This window comes from Lycorma delicatula, chromosome 4 (assembly GCF_047948215.1).
Source record: "Lycorma delicatula isolate Av1 chromosome 4, ASM4794821v1, whole genome shotgun sequence".
In the NCBI taxonomy this organism is placed as follows: domain Eukaryota; kingdom Metazoa; phylum Arthropoda; class Insecta; order Hemiptera; family Fulgoridae; genus Lycorma; species Lycorma delicatula.
The window spans coordinates 47,223,454-47,236,975 of record NC_134458.1 but is presented as its reverse complement, the minus strand read 5'-3'; the positions used below and the strand labels follow the sequence as shown (position 1 = coordinate 47,236,975).

Here is a 13,522-nt window from a genome sequence, read left to right as displayed (position 1 = left end):
ACATTTCACCATACTATAGAAAGTAACTCTTTCATACAACAAATACAATATTAGTTACACGTTTTGCTAACCACATCAAAAACAGTGGAAATATTGTTATACAACATAAATTTACTAGCTCACTACTGTCTACATTACTCATACTTTTGTAAGAATGTTAGACCTATTTGTTCAGTCAGATGTAGTTTGTTTATAATATTGCTATAATATTTTCAATGTAGTCTAATATCTTTACTTCTGTAGGCTCAAAGCAGCAAATAAACTTAAATCAATCACAAATAAAGAATTTAATTTATTTAACAATTTTGGAAATAATATTTTACAGGGAATTAGCTGATGACTTTAGTCAGTATTAGAGCACTACTATTTCCTTTACTGACTGACTATAATAAAGATTAGTGGTTCTGAGAATCTAAAACCAGTTCTTTGAACTATTGCAATTAAAAATCACAAAAATGCAATTTATAAATGTATTTATTGTACATAGGTCATCCAGAAAGTAAGAATTGTTTGCGCATCGCATGTGCACAGCTTCACTCATAACAATGGGTGAAGGCCAGCTAGTCTCAGTTGTTCTGGTAGTGCTGTATGAAACTTCATAGAAGAACTGCAACAGAAGTGATTTTGCATGAGTTTATTATGAATCGAAAAAAATTAAAATCCCAACTGTGAAGTATGATCGGTCATACGATTTTTCAATGCGCAAGATGTTTGTCATCATGTGGAAATTCATCATCAAATTATTGCCATATATGTGGCACTGTAATGAATGGAGGAAACTTAAGGAAATTGTGTAGTTTATTTACGGTAGGGAAAACATCTAACCCACTGGGTTGATCTAGTGGTGAACGCGTCTTCACAAATCAGCTGATTTTGAAGTTGAGAGTTCCAGCGTTCGAATCCTAGTAAAGGCAGTTACTTTTATATGGATTTGAATACTAGATCATGGATACCAGTGTTCTTTGATAGTTGGGTTTCAATTAATCAAGACTACACTTCACTTACACTCATACATATCATCCTCATTGATCCTCTGAAGTAATACTTGATAGTGATTCCCGGAGGCTAAACAAGAAAAGGATGGGAGAACATATGTTCCATGATGATCAATGCTCAGGATGCCCTACTCTCATTACTGAACAGTTGAAAGAGCTGTTTTGTATCATCCACCCTACAACCCGGATCTTACTTCAAGCGATTTCCACTTGTTTACAAAATTGAAGGAGTTTATTGGTGGGAACCGAAATGAAAGTGATGATATCAAGAAATCTGTTTGTGAGTGACTTAATGGACTGGCAGCAAACTTTTTTGACAATTTATACAAAAACTAGTGCCACAACCTGACAAATGCTTGAACTTCAGAGGTGATTATTTGGTAAAAATGAGAGGTAAAAAATGTATATTATGATGCATACCTATGTTATAATGGGAGTGAATCTTAAAACTATATTTAATTTTAAGGTAACATGAGAAGTGAGAAGTACAATGTCCAAAAATTGATTCAAATTCAGCTGGCATGAGAATGCCACCTGTTATGTTAAATACGGATTACAAGAGCTATGGAGATGAATCATTAAGGTAATGATTTATACTAAAATATCATCTTAATTAATTTGCTCTGGATGCTAATGCCAAGTCTCCCACCTGGAGTTCACCAGTCACTGACTCCAGAGGCGCTGGTTTCGAATAGTTCATGGAAGCCAGGAACCCCTACTTGATTAGTGATGCAGAACAACTGCCAACTTTCTCTTCAGAACTGGGAGAAAGTTATATTGATGTCACTTTGGTGACGGGCGACTTGTTGTGAAATACAAATAGTTGGGCTATCTGGTCCGAGGCCAGTGTGTGCGATCATAGGCTTATAACCTATGAGATCGTTTATGAAGGTCTAAGAGCTCCAGATTCAAGTTGCTATAACCTAAGGGGCCTGGATCAGCACAGGTGAACAGCTGCCTTGCAGGGGTTGGAGTGGTGCATGGAGCACAGGGAGGAGGTGGAATTGATGGCTGAGCAATTCGGCTGGGCCATCAAGACTGGCTGCAATAGGGTCCTACGGCGACCACGGCCAATGGACAGACTCTTATGTAGTGGCAGTCCACTAATCAGACAGTGTTTGGAGCCGTCATAACTGCTGCTTCCAGGGAGCTGTCTGTTAGGCGCAGGCTGAAACCCGGAAAATAGTGGTGGTCCTCTGATCTTAGTGTGCTGCGCGCAAGAGTTAGGTCTGCTAGGAATAGATACCAGCATCGTCCCCTAACGGGGATTATCGTCGACTATGTGCACGCTGAGCATCTGCGGATCTACCGGCGCACCCATAACAAGTATGTTCATGCCATCAAGGAAGCCAAATTCAAGTTTTGGTAAGTTTCCATGTGCGAGTTCCAGTGCAACCCCTGGCAGCTCGCGAAGTCATGTAACCGGCCAAAGCCATTGCATGTGCTGTCTAGTGTTCGATGCGGGTTTGGTGGTCGAGACCACACTTTAACATCTGTAGCAAGTTACCAGGCATTCCTGGATACTCTGTTTCCAAATTCTCCAGAGGGTGAAGCAGAAGTCGGTGTCAGGGAGGATGAGCCACCATTCCCTGGCATGCGAGCTGTGGATCCCGTAGATATAGACCGAGTAGTTTCTCGAATGGTACTGATAAAGGTACCAGGGATTGACCAACTTGACTGGATATTTTATGTCATCTGCTGCCAGTCATAAGAGAGCCGCTTGGCAGGCTGTTCTTGGGGTGCCTTAGCTGGGGCTGCTTTCCAGTTTGCTGGGAGGTGGCTTTGGTGAGGGTGCTCTTAAAATCAGGAAAGGATCCTAGTGAGGTCAGTAGTTAACGACCAATCAGTCTCTTGCCAGTTATCGGTAAGTTGCTGGAAAGGCTGGGTGTGGAACGGCTCTGGGAAAACATCGATATGAATTGTTTTCTAAAACCAGACTAGTATGGCTTCATGAAAGGGGTTGGCACTGAGGATTGCATCTTAAATGCTCTTGCTGAGGTGGAAAGCGCTGACTGTAAATATGTTTTGGCAATCTTTATTGACATAGAGGCCACATTTTCTTCGTTGTGTTGGAGTTCTGTCCTCTATGAGTTGGAATGCCACAATGTTCCAATAGCCCTATACGCCATAGTACGTGACTACTTGCCTAACTGCACTGCTCTGTTTAAAGATGCATACCTAGTTGTGGAAAACTCCATCTCCAGGGAAAGCCCACAGGGTTGCGTTCTCGGTCCCTTGCTGTAGAACCTAGTCTTTGACAGATTTCTGGTATTGACATTCCCATAAGGGGTCACAGCTCAGGCTTTCACTGATGACTGTCTCCTATTAGTTTGTGGTGACTCACGATGGCAGCTACAAAATCGAGCACAGGCGACTTTGTCAACTCCAGAAGGCTGGATGGACATGCAAAATTGAAGGATTTCCGTGCCCAAGATAAAGTACATGCTTCTCAAGGGTGCAGACAAATTATCATATAGTCGGAACCCCCGCTTTAAGCATAAAGGCTGTGTAATCAGCCAAATTAGAGTTCATAAATACCTAAGTGTTTTGTTTGATGAGAAGTTCCTGTTTAGCAACTGCATTAAGCAAGTAGTGGTGGATACCGTCTCAGTGATGCACAAACTTAGGATTGCTCGGAAAGGCTATGGGTTGTCGGGCAGTCAAATGTACATGGTGTACCGAGGTGCCTTTGAAAGCAGGTTCCTTTATGCAGCGCCTGTTTGGGCGCATAAGTTGGATATGAATTCAAAATTTAAAGAGTGCCCAGCACAGAGCCTTAATTGTTTTTAAAACAACCTCCTACGAGGCTACCACTGTATCGGGAAAAACTCTCCCAATCGATTTAGTGTTGAAAGTTTGGGCAGCCATGTGGAAATTGCAAAGAGGTTGAGAGTGAGAGACTGAGGTATTTGGGATACGGTTTCGAGCTGGGCCAGTACCAAAGTGGAACAGTGATCACAATGCACTGGATCTAAATTTCTTTCAGTTGCCCATCTCCCGCCTGCAGAGCCTCACGATGGATGCATGGCAGCTGGAATGGCATACTACGACTAAGGGAAGATCCTTGTATAAATTTATACAGGATCTGGGGGATGGTATCCCTCGAGCTCGTTGTTAAGGGCAATGAGTGCCCAGGTGCTCACCAACCATGTTAATTTAAACCAATATCTGTTTCAGTTTCGCCTGGCAGCTGATGAGCTGTGCGTCAGTGGGGAAGTCCATTCAAATGAACACCTGATGTTTTTGACTGCCCTGCTCTTGGGAGGGCCGAGACCAGGCCACCCTAGAACTTAGAGGTCAAGGGAAAAATTGGCCACTCACAAGTGGCCAGTCAATGTGGTGAGAGCTGCATTGTCGGACTGTGTGGGAGTTTCTTGATGCGGTTGCTTTGTTCAACTGACATCAGTAGTTTACCTAAGGGAAAAGACTCCTACCACACTGCTGTGGAAAGCTAATCTAGAGATATACATGGCTGACCACCAGCCAATTAAGGCTCCAAGCACTTTAATATGGTGGGCAGGTACTTGCTGACATTCAGCAACCTAGGTGTGGCAGTGAATTGCTGCCTCTATGAAATAAATTTTAATTTATGGTTGTCATATATATTTTTAGTTGACGGGATGTGCCTACCCATTTTAGCGAATATATGACAAGTGAGTGGTTGGGACACGTAAGCCGGTGGTGTATGGAACCACGCTTAGTCTGCTCACGCTGTTGGGTAATCTCTAGGTGCTATTTAGGATACTCGTAGCTAAACTGTTCGGGCTCAGTAGCCATTTGTGGCACAGACATTTGGTCATATGTTTTAGGGCGACTGAATGGGGTGGTGGCTAGAGAACTGCCAAGCAAACCAATCTTAATTAATGGACATAATTATGAAGAAGCATTCTTAACATAAATTTTTAAATAAATTATTTGATCTTTTACATAACCAAATCAAATGATAAGTGTTTCTAGCTCACTATTGCAATATCACACTAATCATAGTTTTTGAAAAGTTCCCACCCTCCCTATTTGATTGCCACTCTTTAAAACATTATAAAAATAAAAATCACTCCATATTTACAAACATATAATAATAATAACAACAAAGCTTCAAAACAATACTTTATGTTGATCTTTGAAGAAATGAAACCAAAATGTATTAGTATCAGAAATGCAAATGTAAGACCACCATTAGAGAGAGAAGAAAGAGCTACTAAGTGATTGGAATACACAAAAGGAATATGTTGAGGAAACAAATTTTCTGGTATAGGAAGGAAAAATAAAGTGCTAATTTAAAGAATAAACTCTATACATTAATCTGAATTTTACTTGACAGACTCTAAGAAATTTAAACAAAAATGAAAAAAATAGGAATTAATGATACACCATTTGAAAAACTATGCTAACAGGAAGAATTAGAAATGGCTTTACATATTAGTAGGAAAAATTCATTAGACTAAAGATGTATTCTGTTTTAAAAAAATGCAACTGTTACAATACCAAAGAACATAGGGGCACATAAATATGAGAACTATTAAAATATAACTCACCACAATACATGAAACATTAGTCTCACGCAATGCAATCGCTTAAAAGGATAGTTTAAAGGTGGGTAGAAAGTATGTGATAGAAGGTGTATTAGATAAAAACCAGTTTGGTTTTACAAAGAATATGAATATAAGTATATATATGAATATATAAATTTTTTGCTATTAATAAAAATAATAAGGACAAAATATTAAAGGAAACCTCAAACAATAAAGCCAGTTACAAGGCATTTATAGATACGGAGAAGGCATTTGATAGTGCAGAAAATAAAATTTTAAGAAAGATCAGATTTAAATATAAGAAAAGAAGAGTTATTTACAGTATGAACAATTTTTTGGCAATAACATCAAAGACGATAAAGGAAAGCAAGGTTCAGAAAACAGTGAGACAAGGATGCACCCTACATTCCCATTTCTTTGGGTCTTGTACATATTTAGCAATATAGGTACTGAAGGAATGATTCATGATTAGAGTACTACCCAATAATTGAAAATAAAGATATTAAGATCTGCTGATGATACTGTTCTAATAGAAAATAAAAATAAATTAGAGGTATTTAAGGCTTGGATTTATTGCTAAAGAAAAGATTCAGTTTGAAGACAAATAAGTCAAAGTTATAAATTTAGCCAAAAGAAAATTTAGTCATAATTATAACTAAACTTATAAAATGTTTATAATTTAAAAAAATTACCGGCAGCTTGCATCTGCTGTTGCAAAATATTGGCTTTTAGAAGAGAAACCTGGTGGTTAAGAGGTGAATTTAAATCTAATCCAGGTTTTAAACCAAGTGCCCGACTCTGAGCTAGAAGTGATGCAACTGTGTTCTTTTTGGGTTTTGATACACCTCGACCAAGATTTCGAGGTCTGCCATCCTAAACAATAGAAAAAACCCACAATTAAAATGAAAAACCAACAAATAATCACAGAAGCAATATTTATCTGCTTACAGGGCAATATTTAACATCAAATAATTATCACAGAAATAAAATACAAAAAATGTAAACCTGTTGAAAAATCAGATTAGCTTTTACTATAATGTCACATATTTATTATTATAATACTATAACTATTATATACATAAACCAAAATAAACACAAGGATTTAGTCCTTGTAATTTAACATCTAAATTAATTTATAAATTTAATGAAAAAATTTTAAAAAAAATTCATGTTGATTGACATGAATATGCCAAACATTAAATTATTATTCTTTTAATAGAAGTAAAGACATATTGTAATTTTTATGTTTATTTTTGTCAGAAATTACTAATCTTAGTTGAAGATTAGTAATGTAACTAATTTGTTTTTTTTTCCATACTTCATTTATAACTGTTTAAATTATACAAAACAATGTAAACTTTATTAAAATGAAACGACTTATGATCATATATCATTAAGAAATAACAATCATATTACAATTAAAATGTTAATTAAGTAGAGCAACTAATTTACTAAAGGTCGTGGGTTTATTTCCTGGCTTGGCTTTGGCACTTATCCACAAATTACAGACCACTATAAATGAAAAAGTTTGCAAGAATTCAACCATTATTTTCTTCTTTTTTTTAATTCAACAAATAAACATACAAAACAATGCAGCAGAATTCAAACTACAAAAAAATCACCTTTCAGTTTCCAGTGGTTAACCTAGGAAAGGATATTATCCTATTAATATTTCTACTCAAATAAGGACCCTATAAACATTACTTGAAGTTTTTTTATTCAAATGCATAATGAAATGTATACTTAAGTGACAACCGTATACTATTAAACAGCTTGTAAAGATTCTCTTTCTGTTAAGGTTATATTTAAAAAATAAACAATCAAATGTTTTAACAAAAAAAAACTCTATTTTACTTAATATATCGTAGCAATGCAAGTCAATATATACATTCTGACTAGTATTTAATAAATGTATTATTTGAAAAAATAAAGGATTAACTTATAAAACAGAAAAAAAGTTGTAGCAACTATATGCAGTGGAAAAGTTCTTAATTAAATTAGATACATCAACAAAAAACACTTGTTAAAGAAGCATTCATTTTTATATCTGTGGTTATGAATGCAGTAACTGCAAAAAAAATAATGAAACTTTTTTTATAAAAGTATGCACTAAACAAGTAACCTACAAATCATGTATCATCTTTAAGATAATTTTCTTGAGTTCGGGGAAAATTTTGCATCCATTTTGTCAGCTTTTTCTATAAATACATTAAGATCTAAAAAAACATCTCTACTCAGGAAAACTGTAATGTGACATTAACTTTGTTCATTACTGTAATTTAACTTTTTTGATTAATTATCTTTCATTCTTGAGTACATTTTAGTTTTGTAAATGTTTAATGGAATTTAAAATAATTTTTATAATAAAAACAGTTGATATACTGTATACCATGTAACAATTGATAATTAAAGATTATTTTTTAGTTTATATACAAGTGTCCTAAAATTGATTGTAGAAAGAAAAAAGAAGCAAAACAAAAATAATATAATTTTTAAATTAGTAACTAATAATTATAATTATTCACTTATTTTAAATTAAATAGAAATTGTTCAAATCTTTGCCTTTCTCTTAAGTACTTTTAACAATGAAACATTTCACTGTACATATCTGTAACACAATTCTTTGTCACAGATTTTAAACTCTACTTCAATAATTTTGATTAATGTTCTAAATTTCAGTGTTTTTGTGAAAACCCCCTTAATTTACATGATTCCCAATGGAGTAACATGTGAGAGGTCACAATTCTGGAAGCCAATCAATTTGTGATACACCACTGTCAAATCCATTCTTTAAAGTTACAGTTCAGAAATTACTACTAAACTATGATGTAGAGAAGCAGCATGTTATTTGCAAATCAGTGTTCTCATAGAGTGTGCTTAACGAGTTTACATGTATGTAATCTACGTAAACACACATTATTTAAGTTAATGCACAACAAAACATAAATAAATATGAATTTTTCTCCCTCTGTAAAATCATACAATTTTTGAAAATTAACTTATACATCAAAATAACAAAGTTAAAAATATAATAATTTAGTATACATCAGTTCATAAATCTACTATGGTTCAATAAGGAAAGGTTAATGAACTTTACATAATTTCTTAATTTAGTAAGTAACAAGAATTTAAAAAAACTGATATTTTTAAATTAACATAACATGATAAAAAATTAACAAAAAAACATGAATTAAACAAAATAAAATATAACACAAAATAACTATTCATAATTTCTCATGAATCAAATTAGAAATCTGTGACCTTTACAGAATTACCTTGTTCTGTATCACAGCCTGCGAGCGATTTTTAAAGTCATGACTCATGTTTATTGGAGTATTGTGATCCATCTGAAAAATTTTAAATTATTTTCTTTACAACTGGTTCTATAATTCTGTTTTTCCACAAAACTATAATAACAAACTTCAACATTGTAAAGCAATTATTCAATTTAACTTATTATTTTGCAGACAAACCAATAAATTATTAATAAAACAATCAAACATCATAGTTAACAAAGATTAAAGCATGGGGAAAAACACTTGTACAATAAATTATTAAAATGATGTTAGTTAAGAAGAACTTTCAAAATTAATTAGTGAAAGAAACTACAAAATTAGACTTGAACTGTTTACCTTTATTTTATACAACCAACAAAAATAATTACCAAAATAAAAATAGTAAAGAAAAATCAGATTACAGCAAAGAAAAATGTTTATGGTTGCATACTGGTTTTTACTAACACACTTGTCTTACTGCACTCAATTACATAACTGGTTCAGAAATCCAGTCCAGCGATGAGTGCATACAATTGTCTTTTAATACAGCTATCATTTATATAATATTAAAACAAAAACATAGTTCTGTTACCAGCATTCTGAAATTTTCTTGTTCCAAAAATATTTTTTGCAAGCAGATGAATTTTTAATCATTTAAAATGTTTTGCCTAATATCTACCCAGGAAAAAAACATTTGAAGTTATTTTATACAAGCTTATAGTACAATTTTTTTTTTAATCAGAATTTAAAATAAGGCTATATCATATCTTAACATTTTCTTAACAGCTTGATCACCTCTTGGTAAAAAACAGTTTCTCAATATTTTTTTATTAAAAAGAATTTCAAAAGTTTTTTCTAAAGTTTTAAGAAGAGAAATGTTTAAGTTCATAAAACTATAAAGTTTTATTTAAAACTTTATTAAAAATTTGAAAGGGAACTTTGACCTTCTCTTGTAAGAAGATAATTTATTGCGGTGTCAATAATATAGATGCAACCACAGGGAACCAAACATAACAACGAAATGAAATTTGAATTGAATTAAATCTCAAAACACAACAACCTCTCAACCCTTTCAAAGTGCATTCCATATATTTGTGTGGCTGACATTTTAGTAACAAACAATGGTGTTCATAAACCAAGACAATTCTGGCCATATCTGTCCAGCAAAACAAAAGTTCAGAACATACATACAACTATAAACCGTACTCACTCACCAACGAAGTCAGTGTTTTTACATCTCAGTGAAAATGGAAAACTGACACTGTAAACTCAAACAGATATATAGTATAAACTACTTTTGCGAGCTAGGTTCCACTGGTACAGTTTAATAAACACTTTTCTCTAACTAGTATAATTACTTCAGACAACAAAATATATTGTAAAATAATATATCTGTGGACATGATTATAATCAATATACTTTTAAAAAAAATAATAACGCCTCATTTAACTGAACAATTTGAAAAATACTGTATAATGTGTGGCTATATCACATCAGACTAAACACAGTAAAATCTTTCTAAATTCCACATATCAAAATCTGTAGTGATCTATAATGGAACAGCCGGCTAGCTCCTTCATAAGTTTTACACCAATCTACACAATGAGTTTTCTGTTACGTAAGAGAATAAGAGAAGATATTTTAATTTCTCTAACAAATGAAACTTGCCTAGCCACTATTACCTTTAAAACAACAAAACTGTTTACGATTGTCAATGATCAAATATATTCAAACATTCTAAATAGAAATAGGTTTTATTACATTGTATCTGCTTGATGTATATCTTCAAAATTTTATTCAAATCAATGAATCCACCTCCTAAGCAGTAAAATATATAGAAGATAATCTTGGACTTACTGATTCATTCTTCATTTTTTTTCACTGAATAATGCATTTTATAACAATCTTTAAAAATAGGGATTCAAATAAAAAATTAAAAAATTAATCAATAAGATAAGAACATTTTTAAAACTTGACAAAAAAATATTAACTTATAAATTTCCCAGCTATAGTAACAATTTAAAAAAAATTAGATTACAAGTTCCAACTTTCTCAATGTGAGTAATTTATTTATTTTTTTTTAAAGTTAAATTCAAATTTTATTTTAGAAAACTATAATTATTATTTTTCTGTGAATGGGTTCGACCTAGTTACACAAATTTTCTTTCTAGAAACAGCATTGACAGTAAACAAAAGTACAACTGAAACGACAGTTGCACAGAATGCTTATTCCAAGGAAAGCTGTAAACAATAGTTACCATATACTGTCTTTCTATTAAAGTTGCACTTAGATAAGGTTCAATTGTATGTTTACTTATTAGATTTCCTCCAACAGAATTAATAACCTGACAGCTTCACTATATCTGTAATAATTCATTTTAATACAAACTAGCAGATACTAAAGAAACAGTGAAGAGTACATGTGCAACAACATTCCATACGTAGTCTTTACCAAAATTCCTCTGTCATTATAAGGACAGCAGACCTTATAACCAAGGTTAACCTTAAAGACCAGACAGATAAACCAAAACATAACATTAAAAATTTGAAAATTTTTCTTTACGTATTACAATAATTATCTTAATGATAAAAGAATAGGTATCAATAAAATCATACCTTATGATGCATAGAGGAATCATTTTCTTCGTTTCCACTGGACGGACGCGGGGAGTCGGCAGCAGCAAATAGCTGAGCAAGGGAGGGAGAAGGGGAAGGCCCAGGTGGTGGAAGAGGAGATGGTGTAACACGCCTTGGTTTGGGCCCTGGTTTACGTCGTGCTGTAAGCAATTACAAAATTTAATAAAAATTACTAATTCTATTTTACACCCTGACCAATGTTATATAAATCAAAATATGCAGCATTAGATAGATGGATAATGCAGAACATACTAATCTACCAATGACAAAAAATATAAAAAGGTTTAAAGTATGACAAACACTAAAAATGTATGATCACCATATCCACTGGCTAAAATCAACAGACAGTAGTCAGATGAAATACAATAAAGCACAGAGAGGGAATATTTTTTTCAATTTATAATAAACTATTATTAATATGTTCAGCCCAGTAACCACATTGTTGTTGATAGTCTAGGTTAAACATCATTTTCATAAGAAGTTACATGATGTCATTGGCATCATCCACATGAATGATCTGTTTTCTTCATTATCTGATGGTATCAACTTTCAAAGCAAAGTCACTGTGATGACAGATAATAATGCAACAAGACATACATTCAATGTGTTGAATAAAAGCATGAACCAGATAATGATAGTCTGGAAGACCAAATGTTGTGGTGTCAAAAGAGAGATTTGAAAAGACAATGAAAAAGATAGACATGCACCAGTACAAACACCTGGTGTACAAGGAGAATGTGTGAATATCACGAACATCTTGCTGAAAAGCAAAGAAATTGTACTTCATTAATCCTTTAATGTTGTTAAGCAGAAAAAACAGTCAGAAGAGTGATCTTTGGGTTCCTTCCAAACCATAGGGACAGCAAATGGCATGCGACGTGTGCCATTTTTCATTTTACAGTGAGAAGCCTAGAACACAGTAAACAACAGATATGTGGGGCCCAAGCCCTTGTTTGTTCCCCAAATTTACACACAAAATAAAGTTCATAACACTTTTTTACTAATGGAGTAGGGTTTTGCCTTTGGGACTTGAGCATCACTTCACCACATGCATATTAAAATTGTTGATGATTTAAACAAACTCTAGACATTTTGTAACCAACGACTAATTAAAAGAAATAAAGTTGTAAATATGTAATACACAATAATTCAGACACCTCACAATGATGTGTTTACTGGTTCTATGTCACAACTGGCATCGTCCTGATGAATGTGTACTACACTAGATCACATTTGTACATGTCTATAAATGTCTGAACCTGCATAACAATAGCAACGCTACCCTTTGAGTTAGCTTACTTGGTTCCATCATATTTACAATGCTCTAGGAGCTTTTACTTAACAATTGACAAATGGACGAAAAACATTTTAAAATATTTAAAAAAATTAAAATAACAAAAAAGCTGTGGGTGATGGAGAAATTCTAAATACATATTTGAAAACAGGATAAAAAAACTACATTAAGTACTCCTATTGGTACTTGTGGAACAAAAATCGTGTCGATCACTGTTATATATATGACTTAAAATTTAATATTTTAAGTCTTAAAAAATTTAATTTTTTGCTCTATTGTATTATATTCACAATTTTTACACCTTTGAGATGTCTAGTAATCAACCAAAAAAATAATTTTTGTATTCTGTACAAATACTCTTTATATAATGCATCAGCGTAACACGTAAAAACATGAACATAAAACAAATGTACATATACATAAAAAAAGATGAAATGAAAAATGCAAAAGTAATTTCATATTATTCTAAAATCTTAATATTTTAAAATAAATATTTGTAAAATGTTATTTTAAAAACTTAAAAATGTATTATGCCTACAAAACAAACCAGCGTAAAATGCACTTGATTGTAATGTAAGATGTAGTAATATAAAAATTTTAAAATACTTAAAATTAAAAAATTTAAATCAAATTTAGGAATTTTTAACATTTATAAACTATACAAATAAAAATTTGAAGAGGTTCATAAAGCAGACCTCATAAAGTGAAAGTGCCACTTAGCCACAACATAGCAGAGCCCTTTTTTCCAAATTGTGATAAACAATAAAGTATTTTTATTTTTTAGTAATT

At 32.8% G+C, this 13,522-nt stretch overlaps 1 protein-coding gene across 1 annotated transcript in view; it reads right to left on the bottom strand.

Moving 5' to 3' along the window:
• The window catches only part of tou (bromodomain adjacent to zinc finger domain 2B toutatis), a 539,960-nt gene that overhangs the window by 123,900 nt on the left and 402,538 nt on the right, over positions 1 to 13,522 (bottom strand). Inside the window, exons 11-13 of the mRNA XM_075362856.1 lie at positions 11,419 to 11,579; positions 8,803 to 8,874; positions 6,220 to 6,400 (exon numbers count right to left, since the gene is read on the bottom strand). Of these exons, the coding sequence (XP_075218971.1) occupies positions 6,220 to 6,400; positions 8,803 to 8,874; positions 11,419 to 11,579 (414 nt within the window). The remainder of the gene's footprint in view (positions 1 to 6,219; positions 6,401 to 8,802; positions 8,875 to 11,418; positions 11,580 to 13,522) is intronic.